This window comes from Haliaeetus leucocephalus, unplaced genomic scaffold (assembly GCF_000737465.1).
Source record: "Haliaeetus leucocephalus isolate CR32 unplaced genomic scaffold, Haliaeetus_leucocephalus-4.0 Scaffold751, whole genome shotgun sequence".
NCBI lineage: Eukaryota > Metazoa > Chordata > Aves > Accipitriformes > Accipitridae > Haliaeetus > Haliaeetus leucocephalus.
The window spans coordinates 4,578,625-4,600,392 of NW_010973187.1; the positions used below are offsets into that span (position 1 = coordinate 4,578,625).

Consider the following 21,768-nt stretch of genomic DNA (forward strand, 5'->3'; position numbering starts at 1 on the left):
TTAACTGTAGAGTCCTATTCAATCTCAGCCTCAACGTTAGTACTACATATAGAACAGCCCATTTTGGGAAGAGAATTTTTAGAAGAAACCATTTTTTCTATCCGAAGTTATTTTAAGATTATTCAAGGTTATAGTAATCAAAAAACATGTTAAAAGAAAATTTATTTTGAGTAGCAGAGTCAGAAGGAGAGAGTGGGATTTAATTAACCAGAGACAAAATAATCAAGCTAAACATCCAGAAAATTTGAAGCAAAGATCTTCGCAACTGTCCAAAGCATAAAAGCATGCCTAGCACTACAGATGTCAGATCACAGTTTATACTTCCCAGCAAGCCAGAATTAGTTACCCATATTCAGTCTTTCTTTCTGGCCACCATATATTCCTTTTAATCCAGGTTGTGAAATACCTAGTCAGACATCTCCCCACTCAGCTGCCCTAGTTCCCAGGTATCCTATTGAGGGACCCCCTTCTCACAGCATGCCACACTGAGAACCTGTGCTTGTAGTTCATGGCTGTAGATCGCATTCCAGAAAGCTGGCATGTTTAAAACAAGTTACTCCCTTCATGCTGCCCAAATCTATCCACAGATCTAGCTTTAAGATTTACCCTGGTTCCGGTTACTTTAAAACATTAATCAGAATGATTCCTAAAAGAAATCCAGCTAAAAGACAGCATCAGAAAAATGTAACAATTGAACTGGTAACTAATCGAGCTAGCTCATCAGTGACAGTTTCTTCAAAATATATAAACAAAGCAATTGGTTGTTAACCTGCACCTACATTTTCAATAGGCAAAAGAGTTAAAAAGTCTTTTGTTGAGTCACCTACACAGCTATCAATTAGCAACTTTCAACATGGAAATGGATTTTCTCCTTTTTCTAAAGTGATCCAAACAGGAGCAGATGAATTGTTTCTGGAACAGCATTTTCAGGAAAGCCTAAATAGGAAAAACTCTTTCTCAAAAAGTATGTGTGCGTGTATACACAGTCATGCAGGGGAAGGACTACCACTAATTTTCAATATTGAATTTGCTATGGCTCCCTCTACTTGAAAGGTACCAGGAATTGTGAAGAAGTGCATTTCTGAATGATTATAACAATACAAGATGAACAATCAGCCCTAAAAGTGACTGAGTGCTACCAAAAGCAACTAGTAAAAAGTCCTGATTTGTTTTGTTTCTGAATTAATTTTGATCAAGCACTATTTGCAAAGATTCCGTGAACTTAGAAGCTGCAGATCTTTCATTGTGAGAGTGAAGCAGCATAGATTTTTACACTACTCAACCTTTATTTTTACCATATTGCAAAAGCTTTTCACTTCAGAAAATAAAAGCTTTTTTTTTCTTTCATTTGGAAATTACAAATACAACATAGTAGTTTTCTTTATGACAGCTTGTAAAAACACTTAAGACAAGCACTACTTAACCTACTTTAAAAGTGAAGCTTTTAATTTAAATAAATAGTAATTGATATAAGCAGCATTTTGCTGTAGACATTCTTTAGGACATGCAGACTATGCACTATACATGCTGCTCGCTTACACCTAGGAAAAACAGGCAGATGAACTTGGCTGAGTCCTGAAGCAGCCACAGCCAAAGATATGGAGTTGCTTCCCTAGCCCATGGCTCCTCCCCTTCCAGCAAGGCAGCAGATCAGGATGCGTATCCACATCTCAGCTACCCCTACTCCCATTGGAGACTTTTGATCTGGTGGCTGACATGGACTTACGCTAAGGTGCAAGATTACATACAACAAGCACTAACTGAGCGGCTGAGCCATCCAGCTCTTTCTGCTGACTCAGCCAAGCAAACAACAACTTCCAGCAGGGGAGTATGGTTTTATAATGGCCCTGAAAGATTTGGCAAGACTCATCTGCATAACCATTCACATATGCTAGAAAGCCAGCATTATGAAGACAGTGCAATCTTTACATGGTTTAAAAAAAAACAAAAACAAAACAAAAAACCCGCCAAACAATCCCACACTTAAAACTCCAGAACAGTTGAACGCTTCAAGGATTAGCAAAGATCTTCTATGCAGAGAAATTTTATTTTCAGAGGACAAGGGGAATGATTTGAAAGCTACACATAAAATGAATACTCCTTTCCAGCTTTGCACTTTTGTTTATAAACCACTTTTTTCTTTCCTAGTTCTACTGCAGTGATGCTTTACCCAACCTACAATAATTCTAAGAGAAGTGACATCTAAACAAACACGAACAAGCTTTAGAAGGTGAACTACAGCTCAGCTAAAAGCATGCCTTCAACTTGTACCTGAAAGCCCTCCTCGGCTAAGAAGTAACCTGGTTTTAACAGTGCCTGTTTCTAGAAGTGCAATTATTAAAACAGTTAAACTGGTTAACTTTTCTGAAAACTGCTTTAGGTTTCATTGAGTTAACCGAAGTCCAGCAACTATCTCCAAACATGCAGCTTAAGATGAGGACAAGCAGAAGAATGCATTTTCTTACCTACCACTTGCCATTAATTAAAAAAAAGAGTCTAGAAAGACTAATCTCATTGCAAACCTAGTATTTTAGACAAAAACTATGGAGTAACATTGAATGTGTTCATTCACCATTCTGGAAAGCCATTCATAAAAATACTGTCTGGCTAGTTTACATTCCCAGTAACTCTGTGCTTGCAATGGGTAAATACATTGCAACCATCAATAAAGAAAACTGTATTTTGATACGAATTACTACATTTAGTTACCCACTTGTGCAAGAAACAGCATGATTTGTAGGAAGACAGGTACCAGTTATACGGCTTTATAACTATTGCTCTAAAAAATAAACAAAAGCCCTGTAAGCCTTTTAAAGCCTAAGGCCTGATTTTAAAAAATAAATTTCAATTATATCATTATAATGCAAGTAGCACTCATGACAGTAATGTAAGTATAACTGTCACTACAATGAAAATGAGTCACAGTGACTGCTCAGTTTCCTTTTATACTAGCGGTTTCATACACAAACAGGATTGTGTCTACAAACACAAATGATCCATGTAGAGGTAATAAAATACTTCTTTTCTGACTATATGGGAAAATAAATGGTGCCTGTATTTGCAGTATTGGAGGCTGGGGGTGGTGGTGGAAATCAGTATAGTACTTCTTCCTCAAGATACCTTCCATGGCATGCACATTTTCCATGCTAGGAAGAGTAAGGTTGTTCCCAGTGCACACACATTAAGCCAACATCTTGAATCTACAGTCCATGTGCTGCACATTTCTTTCCTTTAATGAGAAACAGCTCAGCTTAAATTTCTAGCTTCCATGCAACTTCTCCCTGTGGCCTGGAGTTTCCCCACTACCATTTCAATAACAGCTGCTTGGTGCCAGTGAAATGCAACTGTAATAGGAGAACATCCTATGGAGGAATCCCAGGTAAGGCTCTCTCAAGTAAAGTGGCTAAGTCTCAGAAAGGGTTTTGACTATTAAGACAAGGACCTTGCACTAGACTGTCCTTAGCAGAGGGACAAACCGGTGCTGAGCTTCTTCAGGCTACACAGGTTTACTCCTAGAAACTTGCGATAGTCTAGATCAGCAGTCACAACTGCAGGAATCACAGTATAATACTCAAGCTGTCAAGGGATACAAGGGTACTTTAACCTATTTTGGTGTGTATTTACTTCCATTAGTTGCATATACTGACAAAAAGAAGATGTTACAAGTGAAGAATGAGGCTGCTGCATTTGCAGAACAAAAACAAGACAGTAGCTGTCAAGCGCTAAAGGGAAAAAAGGAACAGATCAACTACTCCATTACCAACATCTAAGGGACAAAAAGCTGAGGGAAGTCTCAGCTAACCAGGAGTGGGTTGATGCTGCAGGTGGGAAGAAACTACTGCTAAATTTTATCAGGCAAACAGACTGCCAAAGAGCTTCCTAAAAACAAGGCTGCAAGTCTCAAGGCCTCAGGGAAGAGACTGGTATAGGACAGAAGATCCCAGCAAAACCTGGGAGATGCTGGTCTCATGGTTTTCAGCTTTTGACAACTTGCAGTCCTCTAGACGCTTTGTAACGGACAGCCACCTTTCAAACAACAGATGTAATTCTGCTAACAGGGTTGCTTTACTCCAACTTTTACTTTGCAGACCTTCTCATAGTGCACAGAGTGAATGGATGTCAGAACCGCAGATCACAGGAGCACAGCTCCCAAGGTGCCCCTGCAGAGCAGCTCTTTCCTGCCCTGCTTTCGTTCACTGGGCATGTTAGCAGGAGATTATTCAGGAAGAGCTGCAGTGAAAGCTGGGCAAACATTATGACATTCTCAGTAAATCTCATTAATTGATACAGGACCCTGGTAATTCTAGAAAACCCAAAGATTAAAAATGAAGATGGGTATCTGAAATGCCCTTCTGCAACTGAGAGCACTGCACCGATTCTCTCATCTGGCAGTCTGCTGTGTTGTGCCTATCCAATATGAGAATAGTGAAAACAAGAATTTAAAGAAGAATTAGGAGTTGACGTTTAAAATGGCGTATTTGACAGTCCTATTCTAATTAACATAGATGCAGCCGATACCCTTGTTAAGATAAAATCTGCTTTTCCTGTGACTTGTACCATGCAAGTCACAATAAATCACTGTAAATTGTAAGATGATATTGTGGTTTAACCCCAGTCAGCAACTAAGCACCACGCAGCTGCTCACTAACTCCCCCCCCACCCAGTGGGATGGGGGAGAAAATCAGGAAAAGAAGTAAAACTCGTGGGTTGAGATAAGAATGGTTTAATAGAACAGAAAAGAAAAAACCAAAAATGATAATGATAACACTAATAAAATGACAACAGTAATAATAAAAGGATTGGAATGTACAAATGATGCACAGTGCAATTGCTCACCACCTGCCAATCAACACCCAGTTAGTCCCCAAGCGGAGATTCCCCCCGCCCCCACTTCCCCCAGTTTATAAACTGGGCATGATGTCACATGGTATGGAATACACTGTTGGCCAGTTTGGGTCAGGTGCCCTGGCTGTGTCCTGTGCCAACCTCTTGTGCCCCTCCAGCTTTCTCGCTGGCTGGGCTTGAGAAACTGAAAAATCCTTGACTTTAGTCTAAACACTACTTAGCAACAACTGAAAACATCAGTGTGTTATCAACATTCTTCGCATACTGAACTCAAAACATAGCACTGTACCAGCTACTAGGAAGACAATTAACTCTATCCCAGCTGAAACCAGGACAGATGACTAACTGGGCAATGAAATCCTCTGCTGTTTCAGTTTGCTGTCCCCCAGCTTTTTTGCACTCAGAGGTACAGCTACTTCAGAGAGGCTCTAGTTAATTTTATTTAACTCCTTCATATCTGCTCCCACTAAGAAGCAGATTCTGTCCTTAAAACTGAAAGGCTTACAGTTAAAAATGAAGCCATGTTCTCTTATGAAGTTACAAGACATTCTCATGTCGGGTTCAGGTTTTAGGTGAAAAGATTGATGCACAAGCTACCACCAAGAAAAACAACTAAATCCAGGATCTCTCTGAAATACAAACGTTGCAAGTTCTGCACTTACAGCATTACTCTACTTTCACAGAGAAAATTTATAAAGAAATTTTCCTGTTTGAGGATAACTGAAAATCCTAACACCAGAATGGGGAGGGAGCCGTGAATCCTCACAGCACTCTTTCCAAAGAAACCCTATGAAGTAATTACTGTCTCCCATCTTGTTTTTCCCTATAATCTGGTCACATTTCACCTGATCTTTTAATTAAGTTTTCATAAAGCAAGATTTAATTGAAAAATCAATTACAGTAAAACCTAGCTACATATAATTGAATTTTCACTCAAAAGTAAAAAGAATTACTTTTATTTACATTTTAAAAACATCTCTGGTCTATATCCTCTTCCTTATTTCCCAAAACAAAAGGTAGGGACTGCTGACAATACTGCAGGAGGGCAGCATCAGGAGGCAGAATTAATTACACACTAGAGAAGAATCATTAAACTGAGCACTAATAGAGTAACTGTGAGCAGGAAGAAACCAGTTGTGATAGCTTCTAATAAAGCACTAGGAACCAGCAACGAAGTACTAAACAGCTCATAGGTGACTGGATCCTGACTTACTCACTACCCACTCCTACCTGCCCAGTTAATACCATTTATACTGTAAGAAAATAATAAAACCACAGTATTTCCCCTATAAAATTTTATAATCCATTGCAAAGCACACATGTTGATGACAGGTTTATATGTAGATAAGGTTGGGAAGAAGCCTCTATTCTAGCAGAATGCTACTCTTCCTGCCACCAAAGACTACCTTCTTAATAGCAGAATCCCCTTCCTTAATACTTGTGACTTACCGCAGTAATGTAACAGCTAGAAAAACTTCCCACAGACTGTGCTTCCAATGCAGTGTGTGCTTTCAGCAATTCAAATGTCTATTGCTCATTATCTTCAGGTGCAGCATGATCCACCTTTCAAATACTGTCAAGCTCACATCCACATTCATCTGCTTGCTCAGAGTTTAACATTGCTCTCCTTTCTTAGTTTAGGACTTTTTAATTGCCAAGACATTCAGACACTTTGACTGCTGCTTCAATATACCATATCAAAAAACTCAAGCTTAGGTATACATTACAAAAAGCATTTAGTAGCAAAGTCCTTTTAACAACTCTTGTGCCAACTGCGTGCAAGGAACAGAAAAGGCTCATGGTAGTAATTGAAGAATAAGCATAGTTAGCGATACAGCATGTCAGATTACATTCTGGAAGTTAAATCTATATTACCCCACTGAGATACATCTTAAAAATGCTTTATAGAGTTAGGTTGATTTTAGGCCATCTTATTTTTCTGTGCAAAGGCAAGTATGTGACAATTTGTATATATGTATCTATTAATGCAGGGTTTGCGCTTCCAGTTAAGTAGAATTACCTACAGTTACAAAGCCAAGTGGGAATTACATAACAGCCATTAATTGCACATTGTAACAAATAATTTAGCAGCATTTCAGTAAGAGCTGAACATCAGGCTTCCCTGAGCCCAGGTTTCTCTGACTAGTAACACCAACAGTACTGCCTGTCTGAAGGCCAAACACACAGCAAGGAGGGAAAAAGGAGAGAAGAGATCTGACTGTAGAGGAAATTATCCAAGAAACCAAAAATCAGACTATGAAGTCCATTCACAGAAATTGTAGTGTTGAACAGGTTATGACTGGTAGATTTAAAGATTATTATTTGTTTTTAATAAGTCCAAGAATGCCTTTTGAAAATGCAAGCAAACATCAGCCTCACCTTACAGAAGGAAAAAAGGAGGCATAAAGTACCATAGTCACTTTAAGATCAAGTGGCCAGGAAGTGACGAATCCAAGAATTACAGATTGGTCTTACGTCTGCTTAGCAAAAGACTGTACATCAGACATTTGGGGTCTCACAATGTGCAAGTCAGGCCTTTCAACAGCACAAATGACATTTTTTCACTGCAGTATTTAAAGTTAGAAAGCCTTCTGAGTGGCAAAGTAAAACAACCATGTGCATGTATGTAACTTATTTTAACATAAAGCTTATTGTAATTCAGCCTTGAGACTATAAAACTGCATGACACAAAAACTTCCATGCTATGGCAAAATGAGTTCAAGGCTATGTGTCTCTAGCTTCTTGTATCAGCATGAAATAATTTTTTTTTTCTTGCAATAGTGCTACTATTGCTTCTACAGCACACAAGCAAACTGTACGGGTTCCAGCTCCTAGGACAGGTAACCCAAGCTGGTATTTGCACTGGCAAAATTTATGGTGACTTAGAAAACCAATGGCTACAGATCCTGTAACAGTACAAATTTGCAGAGTACAGAACACACAGACCAATTGTGAAAGTGAAATGCAGCAGACCAGACACTTCGCAGTCCATTATTGCTTCAGGGATGCATGTATTTTGGTGACTGATAATGCATGACAAATAGAAAACCATATCAAAGAACATGCAGAGCAACTGTGAAAAGGAGACATAATAGACCAAACACTTCTCAACCTATTACTGCTTTAGGGATACATGTATTTTAGTGCTGATAATGCAGGATAAATAGAAATCCAAATGAAGGGAGCCATACATTGCTTCTGGATGATTCAGCTACATTGGGAACATATTCGTACAAGACTGAGAAGTATGCACACAGGCATTTTCATGTTTTACTACAGCTGACTGAATCATTTGCTTTAAAAAAGAAACAGGGCATTGCTGTAAGCAAAATACCACAGAAGATTAATATAAACATTTACAAAGAAACATGATGTGCATTGTCTTCAAATATCAGCTTAAAAGTCTTAAAAACTTCTCTAAAAAAATCTGCCTAAAGTTGTATTTTTCAGTTGTAGCTCAGTATGACATCCATATCTACCTCACAGACTTAATTTTATATGAACCTACAACTACCTCATAAACAGATTCATATCTCCTGTACTGTACTAATTAGTAGTTTATCAAGATCATGAGGTAAAGAAATTAATGTCTCTGTAATTACAGTGGAATCGCATTGGCTTAAAACTGGTGTGAGTGCCGAGTCAGGCCTCTTCAAGTTTTCTCTCTTGCTCATTGCCACAGCACAGATGAAAACTAGTTACCCTGTCTGGGTGTTAGACCATACAAGTCCACATTATAAAGCCAAGAAACCTACATCCCTACTTGATAAAAATTTAAAGAAGAAGAAAGAATTGAGCCAAGAACTATATATTCCCACTTGATAAAAAAATTTAAAGAAGCACAAAGAATGGCTCCATACCTCAAAGCAGTTCTTTGTACCTTCTCCTGTCCTCCAGTGCACAGCTGTAGAATCCGTTCCCAACGCACTAATCCTGAAAATCCGCACAATTGGTTTATGGTATCCTCTTGCATAGCCACCTTCAATCACATTTTTTCTCACCACAAAAATACAAACAACTCCTAATTAAAATATCCACTAATATAATTTTATTTCATTACTCAATTCTTCCTGCGTATGCACACACACAGAGTTCTCTAGATGTCTGGATTCCTACTTCCCAACATGACTAAGAGGCCTGGATCAGACATTCCTTCTCACCAACATGGGCCAGGAAAGACAAGTGTGGCAGATGAGTTACTGAGGTTCAAGCAGTGCTACTTAAGCACTCACACTTCCAGTTCCCCCTTCTTTGCACCAGTGCAAGGAGTGAGGTTTCCCCTATATCCCAATCCAAATGAAGATCCCTCACAGGGGAAACTTGGGGATAAGAAGACATTGCAGCTAGACAAATTGAAAAACTGAATAGTTTGACTGTAACAAAGTGGTCCATAAGAATCCCCATCACACTTAGCATGCATAGTTTCACTTCATGTATCCTGGAAAGAGCATCTAGGAAGAAAAGCAGGATTAATACAAAAGCTTCAGACAACAGGCTAACAGGCAGGCCAGGCTTGCCTTCATCCAACCAGCACACAGCCATAGTGGTTTATGCCTCAGCAACCCAGCTAAAACAGTCACACACACAAATCCACACTCCTGGATGAAAGATACAAGGGAGCGTATGACCATGAGCAGAGGCTCTATTAAGCCAGTCAGAAACAGGTTAAGATTCTAGATAAGGAAAACCAGAAAACACACACACAGTCCCTTAGAAGTTTCACCATTACAGGGTTAATTACTGAGAATTGACTTCTGAATAGAGTAAACATAAATACTCTAAACAGGTGTCTCAGATCTTGCTAAAGATACAGTCAGTATTACAGAGGAGACAGGCCTGCTGGTCTTAAACTATGAGGAAAAATCTTCTCTGCACTGCTGCATTTATAAGCTCAGAGCACTGCTTCCTTCTTTGCAAGGGAGCACTCCACATCTAAGAGGATAATGATTAATCGTCCAGATAGTACTTGGGTGTTGGGCAAAGCAATTAACGTTGAATCAGGGAGAGGCCCTGCAGACTGATACAACAGACAGCTTTTGACTCCAGGGAAGGAAGATTCAGAAATAAGTGCAGATAGGCAGAATCAAAGCCAAAACACAAGCTGCACCTTTTCTTACTTTAAAGTCACCATCAGCAGACACAAAAGAAAGCAACACAACAGAGCTTGACCTAAAAATTATGCCTTGAAACTACAGCTTTTTCGGAAGCACACACACTGTTGAACATGGTAATATTTTGTTTACCCTAGCTAGTAAAACTGCAGACTAGAGTCAAGAAAGGAGGGAAGCCCTAAACCTGCAGGACAGTAAGATGCGCAGAGGTAACCACATAGAGCATATAGGTGTAGACAACTATTGTGTCCCGCCCCAAAGTTAGATTTCAAGATAAGTAGTACGTTCTCGTCCAAGCTTTCAAGAATTTAGTAAAGTACATTCCCACTCACGAGAAGAGAAGTTGCCATTTATTTGTGTAATGCTCTACTCAATGTGTGCCCAGATTTCTGCTATATGCACCAATGATTTTTTCCAGGAACATGCCAGTCAATCATTACAAGAGAAAGGATCTACATTCTGTGCCTTATTTCTCCTCCTCCCCAAGGACTACATATAGCACAAAACCAGACCCCAGTATTCAGCTCAGAATATAACCACGGTGATCGAATTCCTGGGCTAAAACATCATGACTACCTACGGACAACATTTAGTCTTTTCCACCCCTTTCTTCAAGATCCTGAAGTTGTCCCAGTACCTCTGACTTTCCATTCATACCAAGCTGTTCCAATGTGAATTGGACTGGTGAGGTCAGCAGCGCCTACGATTAATGCAGGAGCAGGGAGTCTACCAGGCAAAAGACTTAGCTGCTGAACTCCATAGCGAATAAAACCAGACTTACCTTTTCCCCTCAGGCAGATTTCCCGTTCCTGTGCTGACATAGCTACTACTGACCTCAACAGTCCAATAATCAAGGACCTGTGAACAAACAAAAAAGGTCACTTACATGCAAACACTTGCTGAAGTCCATGCTGAAAGTACACACAGCTTTGGTCTCAACCAGTACTTCCTCCATGCGTACTGTGCTCTAGGTCATCTATTACCACACTGCTTTTCTCACATGTTAGACACTCGCCAGGATCGATCACAGCTCCAACCAACAACCCTAAAAAAATTAACGATCCAAATGAGGAGACCAAGTACTTAGTGGTGAGTCCCTTAGATTTTATCTCCTTAACCTCACAGATTGAACAAAACTTCCTAGGTGGGCAGCTACAAACAGAAAATTAAGTTCAAAGTAACAGCTAGGCAGAGTAAGTCCTAATACAGCTAGGAATAACCAATATAGCACGTTGATGTGAATCTTAACCACGCAAAAAATACCGTAAGAAGCAGTGTTTCTCTTGTACTATTACACCTTGGACAAGTAGATTCCAAAGGAGTACTAGCTCTGACTTGAGACATCTGACTTTGGGATCCTGATATACCATCCTCCATCAACTATACTAGAACTTAGGGTCCCAGCTCCCCCTGTTCCCAACTGCACTCCAGTTAGATGTTCCAACAGGCAGCAAAAACATTCCCTGCCTCCAACACCTCATGTAGGCTCTGTGCTTCAGTTACCTTTCTAGATTTCTGAAGTTGCTCCAGCCTCATTTTCATAGCTCTCATTAATATATTTAGTTATCTACCACTTTTCCTATAAAAAGGTCAGGAATTAAGTAATTTATTAAGCATATTTATTAGCTTCAATACACACTTTTTGCTTCCAACTTTCTCTGAGCACTTTTAAGATAGTAGCTTTTTTTTCCTTCCATAATTCCCTCATAATTTTTGCTGTTGAATGGCGGCATGTGAAGCCTATGCTACAACTGCCAGTTCAGCAGCACAGGATAAAATTGCAACACGCTCAAGAAGGTAGTTGTCTTCAGCATCAGGATCATCTAAATCTTCCTTAAATAAATAACTGAATCCTGACTGTCTATCCATTTCTGAATGTGCAGCTGAAGAGACAGTAAACCAACAACTGTATCTTCTCCAGGAGAAGCACTGCCAGTTCTTCCAGGATCAGAGCTGTAAAAAAGTAATGGGCCATACTGGTTGAATCTTTTATAATATTGATTAAAAAAACCACAGAATCACAGGTAACTACCAAGTATTGTAGTACTATTACAAGCTTTGGACAAGAATCAATGGTAATTTAGGGGAGGAAAAGCAGAGGGATGGGAACAGGAGCTCCCTGTTTCCATCAGCTGGTCTGGTCTGGTCTTGCTTTGGAGGCTGAACTGCATCAAAGGGCATGGGAACAGGATGGCACTCATGCTCCTTCTCCCTTCCTGCTCCCCTGGGCACAGCAGCTCTCCTCTGGTTCTGTGCTAGGGAAAAGGAGGAATACCTGTAGCTCTGCTCCAATCTTGCCCTTGGAGTGGGACAGATGCCACAGCAGGACCTCGCTGAACTGAAGAAGGCAGTTCAGAGCAGGGCATGAATCAAGATTACTACTATGATTTTCAAATACAACCAATACCTAACTTTTTTTTTCTTTTTGATTACAATAAATGTGATTGATAGCTTATGAATGATGGCACTGCTCTGATAGTAATGTATCAGCCGTAACAACATGAAGTCATTTCATGACACTTACTTAAGGTCACCTTCATGTTTTTATGACTGTGTCAGCATGAAGACAACAGTCAGACAGGAACAACCAACAGGTTGGGGGAGAAAAAAAAAAAAAGAATACCCAAAAATCCTACATCCACCTATTCATTAGGGGTCCAATCAGTTCAAGATGGATTTAAATTTCAAATTTTTGGTGCCTTCAGATAGGCCTAAGTTCAAAGGTCTCATCTGGAGAACCCAGAGTAGGAGTGCTAAAACTACAAAAATAAACCTGGAAAACTATCAAAAGTTACTAAGCAAGGTAGATTGTTCAAGGCTTTGTAGGGTTTCTATGCCGTTCTGGCACAGAACAAGTATTTGAGAGAAGGAACAGGAGAGAATTTCTTCTAAGCAATCAGAAATTAAAGACCTTCTTCCACTGGCACATGCCAGTGATCACTTCAGTAGATGTTTCACTCAGAGCAGTGGTCACTGGAACATGTTCCCAATTTACAAGACCACATGCCTTCACAGCATGGGCAATACAATGTATGTTACACCAGGAAGGCTCTTCTGCTCTTTTCAACTTGGAACATATTCCCCTGGATTTCCAGACTATGACAGGAAAGTAGAAGAGCTGTGGTGCAACTCAAAGACATCCCTAAATACTTTCTTCCAGCTGCTGGAAAATAATCTTCTTTTCCCAATGTCCATAGGCACATTAAAACCACAATTATTAGTTTTGCTTCCCTGAAAGCTTGCAAGAGAAGCAACAGTAGAGGAAACTATGCTCATGAGGCTCCTGACCAAAAGAAAAGGGAAACAGAAAGGCTGTTACTCCTTGTTTCTGTCCAAGACAGAAAAGGTTAGCCTGCAGAAACTCACACTTCTGGGAAAAGGCTGGAAAACTCTTCCCTTAGGGCTCCCATTTATGGTAGAGGTTTATAAAGCTATTTAATTTTGTCTAGACTATGGGCAATTGCCAGGTGAGTCTAATTTTGGATACATGTTTTTGTTTACAGAGCAGGTCCTCCACCATTTCTGGCATCTTCTGGTTTTGTGTCTATCGTCTAGAGATCGACAATCCCTTCATTACTGCCTCAGAGACAACTGAGCACACAGCTGCATGTGCTTGGCTGGCTGTTGATCAGATTAGAGAGCTCCTCAATGTTACCAGCTGGCATAAGACCTGTGAAAACTCAGACCTTCCCAAATATACAGTGTTGAAAAAAGATCAGAAAGTTCTAGATTTGAGGCCTGAAGCAATTGCCTCCCAGGGAAACCCCACTTCTCCCTTTATACTGTTCAGCCTCTCAGAGTGCCTGTCAGCCCATGTGCCAAAAGCATCAGGTATCACTGGGGTTTTCCACACCGCCTGGAAAATTGTTTTGCCTTGAAATTGCCTCATCGCTCAGGAGCAGAAGTGGAACACACTCATTGATATAAAATGCTCACTAGCAAAGGACAAGCCCCAAGGTCGATGCCATGTGCTTCTGGAAAACATGAGCTCTAACGAGAACCAAGAAGCCTTTCAGATTAGCTATGGAGGGCAAACCTCCTCTAGAGAGAAGCTCCCTTGCTGCATTACACTGGAAAAGTCAGGGAAGGGGGAAAAAAAGTTTACAGCTCCTAAATATACGCAACTGGAAGACCCATCTTTAGGGGAGGGGAGAGAAGACCCCTTGAGGCACAACTAAAGGACAAGCCCAAGGTAAAAAGTTGCATCTATCAATAAACATACACTTTTTCTTTTTTTTCTTTTTTTTAAATCCATGCAACTGCTTCAGTGTCTGAGCCCACTAACACAACAGCCACACAAAGAGATGGCTGAACTCCCAAGAAAGTCAACCCAGGAGCAATTCCTAGGACACACGTGGGACTTCAAACAAGGATTCACTGCTTGAAGGGGAGGAACATGAGAAGGAAGTCTGTCCCAAACTGCAGAAGAGGCAGGCACTCTTGCTATTTAGCCAAATAAGAGACCAGACCAAGGGGGAGGTGGGAACACGTTTGCTAACACCATAGCTGACAGCATGCCATGACCTATCCACAGACAGCCAGACACGTGGGGGACTCCGAGGTCACAGCATGACATTTCATCCACGCAGGCAGCACGTCTGTAAGGGACTTGCAAAGGAAGAAGGGACAGACTCACTGAGCTAAGAAACCCAACTTGAGTAACTAAGTATATAAACAGTCAAAATGAGAAACCACGTACAAAAACCTCACCTTCAGAACAGGCGTTTGCTTTGAATAAATCCTTAATAAAACCACAAGTCTAAAACCGCCAATAAATCAGAGGAAGATCAGAAATGGAAAGAACAGGAAAGTGTGTATTTAAAGCTTCATTTCTTCAATTATCATAAGCAAAATACTTTTTAGAAGAGCTTGCATTCAAGTTGCATCATAAGATCTACAGAAAGATAGTTCAGCTAAAGTAGTGAACTGTCTACACACTCATTCAGAGCTGTGTTGCACAAGACCTGTACAACATATCTAATAACTGCTTCTCTTGCTATTTGTTCACAGGCATAATCGTTGCAAAGAGAAAGCAATGGGAGAACTCTGCTCCCCTGATTTTCACCAGTCACTACTTTTAGGCTTTCAGCAGCTCCACTGACTGTGCCACCCGACCTAGCCTCTTCACAAGATTCACACCAGCAATACTGATTGTACAGGTCAGGTATGAAAATTCAGTTCTTCACCAATGAAGACCCATAAAACAATTTTGCAAGCAAAGCTATCCATCAGGCCCATTATACCTCTGCGGTACCAGCACGTAGCACAGCCACAGTCATCCAGTTTGAGTCCAGCCATCTTAAGGAGAAATGATCAATTTTCAAGACTTCCATAGGATTTGCAACCCAAAAGCTTACCATCCTTTCATGGAATAATCCCTAAGATTCCTAAAATACTACATTTTAAAAGAAATTAACGTATTTAGAAGCACAATATATTCTATAAAAACCCACTTAAGAGCATACAGCTGCTATAATTAATTATCTTGAAGTCTACTGATGAGATAAGGAAAAAAGATAATTTTAAAAAACCCTTTTCAGCATCTACTTTCAGATGCTTTTTTACTTTTTTCATTGCTTCTCAGCATACAATTGGCAAAGTACACACTAGTACAGTCAGAATAAAAATTAAGTCCATATTCTGACAATGCACAGCAGAAGACAGTAGCTGGCACTTCAAATCTATTGCTTGGACTGTCCTCAGATGTCCTGCCTTGTGCCTCTGCTGATGGGACTGGTACGAGTTTCAGCCAAACAAGTCACTCAAATCCAAGAGTTCCAGCTGAATGATTTGCTATCTTTAACAGCATGGCAACTGGACACCAGTGGTCTCCTGTTCCTGTAGCAAACAAAGCATTTTGAAAATGAGCCCACCTGTGGTGCCCACATGAATTTTTCAACATAGGTAAGGAAACACTTGCATTTAACACTGCAAACTTCCTTCAAGTTGCCTTTTTATAAGGAGTAAAAGGACCATAAAAGTTTCAATTTTATGTCACATATGAACTGGATGAATTGTATTTTTTCCAAAATGAACAAAAATACTTAAAATACAACAGGAATAATGTTTCGATAGAACAGTTTGACCAAGTACAGCGAAAACTATTTTACAAGACTCCCATGTTTTAGAGACAGAAAATCAATTTCAAGGTTTATGAACTATGGGAATTTTCTTTAAGTTAAACAAAAACAACAGCAAAAAGCCCAAAACAAAGGTAAAACCACCAAAACAAACAAACAAAAAAACCACACCACCCTTATGACTTTAAACAGTTTCCAGAAGAATCAAAAGTCCAAAACTTCTCTTAGACTGTATGCTTAATACATTATTCCAAAATGGTCACGATATATTTGCCAAAGGTAGCAATATTTATATATAAATCCCTCATCTTTTTGTATTACACCATCAGACAAAACAATAATGGAGTCTGTGCTTGTTGACATGACAGTGAACTGCGCATAACACTGTGTATACTGTCCAATGCACACAAAATTAGAGGCCTTCAAAAGATACCATTTTTCATCTTAATGTACTCCTGGTACCCTGCAAGATCACAGCTCCAGTCAGAAGCTATGTATCCTCCCAGAGGCTTCTGCACAAGAACAGATTAAGCTCTTAAGATGCAGAGATCGATCCCTGAGCGCACACAGTAATGTCAGTAGCTACAGAACCCGGAAACTTGGGTGAGCATCTCTGGTCACTGGCAGTACAAGGGTCGACTCCAACAATGTGGCTATTTGTCTCTCCATTCCCCTCCATCCCTACTGCAAGCTTATACTAACAAACCACTGTCTCTGGAGGAAAAAATAGCCTATGAATCTCTGGATTGAAAATTACAAGCATCTGCCAGAAGTAGCACAGCATATTTGGGGGCTGAGGGTGACTTTCCCCTCCAAAATATACTAAGGTATAAACTCCTTCAAAAAAAAATGTGGTGGGCACTCACTTATAAAAACAGACTGAGCTTTAGAGCTTCCCATGGGGGTGTGGGATGGGGCTGGGGTGGGGGCAGGATTAATCTGTAATTTCTTCCAAGATAAAAATACACAGAACTTGAAAAAGTTCAGCAGCACACTAAAAAATAATTTTTAAAATTTAAAAAAAAAAAAAAAAGCACACATATCCTCATCTTTAACAGGCAATAGGTCATACCAGTTAGTTTCCAATATTTTCACAGCATACATGGTAGTCCAGCTGCTAACAGTGGCCCTTAATCACTGTAAAGGTAATACAGAGCTGGTACTACATGATGCGAGTCCTTTGATTATTTTTTTACTTGCTACTGGACTTTACTGTCAGTAGAAGCTAGTCCCACCAGGGCAGCCCCGAACCATATGCCAGTGCTTTCCACTCCTGCCTAATTCTGTGTACAGTCTTGTTTCCTCTGCTCAGAAAATGACCTACATATGCAGTAAAAAGATGCTACCAGGAACACTACATACACCACATTCAAATACAGCCTTTAAAAAAAACAATACTAACAGACATTTTGAGTACAAAGCAAGCGTTGAGCAGTAGGCTCACATTGTGAAGATACATCATGTGTCAGCAACGACTGGGGTCAGAGAGAAGACGAGTCAGGTCTCCATTGCACTGCAGACCTAGTAACAGAGTGCACACACACACAGTAGTCCTAAGAAGTAACTCTGCTTTCACAAGGGCTTGGGTAGCATATGCATTAAGTAATGCCTAAACCACACACTGAGTAAGAAAACAAAACACAGAAGAGCTGATCATTAATTGAGCACCATCTATTCTGCACGCTGAACAAGACAGGAGAATCTAATCATCCAGCTAATGATTGTACATTAAGATAGAGAACTACTCTGCACAAGCAAGCTTAATCCCGTCACTTCCTGAACTCTGCATAGCTCAAACAGCTTTCCTTCCACAGCTGGTACATAAATGTTCTTGAAAAAGTGATCTGAGCAGCACGCTACCTGAAACACCATGCCAACAACACCCATGTACATCAGCTGCAGGCTTAAAACCTTCAGCATCCTCAGATGACAGAAGGATAAACTGCTCCCTTTACAGACTGGCGAGCCATAGAAACACATCTGGCCAATGGGTTCAGACAACAAAGTGATTGTAAAATTAAGACATTGGACTGATCACAGTCTAAGAAAGAAGTGACTTTGCAAGCATAGTTATTTATTATTATCCTTTCTAGCCTCTATTATGTGTAGTCCCAGTGCCAACTCTACTCACTCTCCACCTCCCTTCCCACAGCAGCAGGTTTCCAGTAGAATTAGCTCTCATCTACAGCCATGCCTAGCTCTACCCTTTGGTGTTTCAGTTGTGGCCTACCCTCAGACTTTGGTAGGACAGACCAAAGATGAGCCAAGTGAAGAACCTGGCTTTCCTGCCAAGTGTGCAAACTACAGCAGCCAACACAAGGCAAACCTATGCTGACCCTCAATCCCATACCAAGTGTGGTTGGTCACCATTCAACAACAGGCTGAGACCTTTAGCATCAACAGATGCAAAGGGTCCAAATATGCTTTGTACCAATGACATTTTTCCTAGCCAAGCTCATACAAAGCGCTACCAAGCACATGTGATCCAATTTCTTAAATGTCTGAATTTTGCCCACATTTGCTGTAATGAATATCTGTCCAAATGTTGCATTCCTGACACGAGGCTCAGCCAAATTCCTGAAGAGTCAGGGACACCGCTTGGGAAGAGGTGGGCATGGAGGAGGGAATGATGGCCATAACCTTGTTCTTAAGCTATTTTGCTTGAAGTTGTAATGAACTATGCATTTAGAAATTCAGACCTGAAAAGATCTTAGCATATTCTAAGCTCATGCTGAACATGGTTTCCCCCCTTTTTTTTTTTTTAATGCATTCCCTATGTTTTGTATTTACACTGGGGGGAGGGAGGTGGGGAGGACCATAGCTGTTTCTAACCATAAAAAACTATTCAACATTTGCAATAAAAGAGGACTTTGGCTTGTCCTTGAGAGAAGGTTTTTATTTTCCAGAAACATCTCCTTCTGTAATTGCTGGGGAGAAAAGAAGAGGTTTTCTATCTCAAAACAGCTCTATGGAAAATGGTAAGAAACGGACAAGACAGAGAAGTGAGAGATGTTCCTCATTTCAGCATATATCCTGTGTTTTTCAGCCTTGAAAAAAATTTAACTGTAGCCCTTTATAAATCACAGTCACAAGAAAAATGGCCGTTTTCTCACACGGACACAACACAGATCCACCCTGTACCAGCAAGGGTGAACAAAGTCCCATAGGTAACCATCACTGCATCTGCTTTTACAGCATCACAGTACTGCCCATAACACAATACTCATTTATTAAATGCAAGCCAACACACATTTCTGGAGTAGATCTCTTGATGTGCAATTGGCAGAGAGCTACAGGAAAGAAACCTCAAAAATGTAGAAAATCATACACAGTTAAGAAGTTTTTACTGGTTTTCAATTAGGAAAGCATTTCATAACACTACACAATCGCAGCCTTACATTTCACCAGTTCGCAGTGTCACTGAAGTGTCACATTACTGAGCGACCTCCTTACACCAATGCTAAGGAGTTCTTGCACACTGCGTGCAATAAAATGATAGTCAAAGGGCTCCAAGAGAAGAAAGGGAAGAAACTGGTTAAAAGTTCCACCAATTTCTAACGCCTTCATGAAACTATCCAGGCTCCCTCTGGTGGGAGATTTAATGTAGAGATTGTTGCAGTTCACTGTATGAGAACAGTTTTGAACCACAACATTTTTTTTTCCTCTTGTAAAATAAACCTTGTTAGGATTCGACTCTGCAATTCTTGGAGTCTCTTGTGGTGCTTCAGTCACAGCAATTTAAGGTAATGCTTTGTTTCTGGCCATAAGCTCCATCACATAAAGAACAACCACCTTTGATAAAAAGGAGAAAACATCATCTTTTTGAAATATAAGTTAGTGTCTTTGTGCTCCAAAATCCTCAGAACATTTCTCAGTCCTTACTTCAGCTCTCCAGAGCAGAACCACCATCTCTGTCCCCGATGTGAAAAGACGTCAAAGAGAGATCTCTCTCCCCAGATCACACAAGAAATCTATGGCTGTACAGAAGAACAACCCCCTAGCTCCCAATTTCCATTTCTGTGTTTTATATATTAATTATATTAAGCCCCAAGTCTCATATCCCTCTGACAATACCAAAGTCATTTATTTGCACCACTGTAAGACCATTCCAACATGCCTATGTATCTCTCTACGAGACACAGACACACAAGAGTCAAGCAAACCGTCCATCCCTTTCCTCTCCCTTCCCCCTGAAGTTGTCAATGCAACCAGTTACAGTCAACAAAAAACATTAGCTTTACAAACACAAAAAGACATCAAATTGACATCTGCTATTTTTAGTATCTACCACCAAGCATACATACTACATATTGCCATCAAAATACCTGTTCTGTCACCTCAGAGTCAAATTTAGTTTCCTTGTCTCCTGAACATTATAACAAACGTTATCAACATTCTGGAGTCTGGATTAAAAAAACGCAGAGAGGTAGCATTTAAAAATATAAAAAACAACCACCCAACTTGGGGTCAGAAAACTGCAACCTGAAGAAGGTGTCCGTTACTGTACGGGAAAACCAGCATGAGCCCTTTCAAGGATGGAGTCAATTTTATTTCTGACAACCCTTTTTATGACTCACTAACTTTTTTTCCTTAATAAGGCCATGAATTGCATCACAGCAAGTGTGTCTATAACAAGCTAGAGAATTCAAAAAATTATTCAATGCCTAAGAAACCAAACTTTGCTATGTAGAAGAAAACAAGTCTAATTCTCAGTTTGTCCTCATGCTTTTAGATAGGAAGGATTGCAAGATCACAGTAAGAAAGATTTACTTCTTTTTCTTTTTTTTTTTCCTTTTTTTTTTTTTTCCTTTAAACATACTATAGTCCAAGGACTCTGAATAACCTCATACGGCTCATCTTGGATGATGAGTATAATTCAAATTACTGCCTGACAGGATGGCAGCTGAAGAGCAACCAAAATTCTGGGGATATTACAAAACAGATGGCACAGAAACCAGTCTCAAAGGTTAGAGGAAACACTGCTCATCACTTCAAGTTCTTTGGGACAAACTCTAAAGTTTTACCAGAACCCACTGCTTGCAAGTTATACAATGCATACAGGAAGGCAGCCCAAGAGCAGCCATTCACGCTCAGTTCTGCAGGATGCTATTAATGAAATCCAAAGCCTGCCGAAGCAAAGGTCATCTCATTTGACCAGAGATATTACCACCTCGTTTTGTCCCAAAAGCATTCCTGTAGTGCCCAATGAAAAGCAAAGCTGTGCGGGGAACCAGAAGAGAGGTATTTACAGTGCAGAAAGACAGGCACGATCTCCTCCTCGCTCCCGACTTCTCAGAAGTAAAGCTTACGGTGTGAGCCGTTGACACTGACAGACCACCCTCAAGATGAATTTGCAGAAAGGATGCAAGACCACCCTCCGCGTACAGAAACCAGGCAACTCTCCCCAACCCGGCTAGGACTACACTACCTGCAAGTAAAAACGCCGAGGGCAAGCAGACGGACTCTCCCTCTCCCCACCCCGCCGCGATCGGCAGCAACCCCCTCTCCCGACCTCGGCTCGGTGACGCCTCTCCCTCGCCAGCAGCCGAGCACTTCAAACCCCACGGGCCAACCTTCGCCTTTTGTTCGGGGGCTGCCTTACAGGAACGGGACGCGGGCGCGCAGAGACGGGCGGATTTTAGGGCCGGTGAAACCTCCCTCCCGGGGGAGCGTCTCCCCCGCCGGGGCAAGAGCTGGGGTGCCCCCGGGGAGCGGGGCGGACTCGGGCTTGG

The 21,768-nt window shown here is 40.7% G+C and overlaps 1 protein-coding gene across 1 annotated transcript in view; it reads right to left on the reverse strand.

The window, feature by feature from the left end:
* SLC2A13 (solute carrier family 2 (facilitated glucose transporter), member 13) overlaps window positions 1-21,768 on the reverse strand; it is a gene marked incomplete at its 5' end in the record, with an annotated part of 154,912 nt that overhangs the window by 132,735 nt on the left and 409 nt on the right. Inside the window, one exon of the mRNA XM_010581086.1 lies at window positions 10,738-10,814. Within this exon, the coding sequence (XP_010579388.1) occupies window positions 10,738-10,814 (77 nt within the window). The remainder of the gene's footprint in view (window positions 1-10,737; window positions 10,815-21,768) is intronic.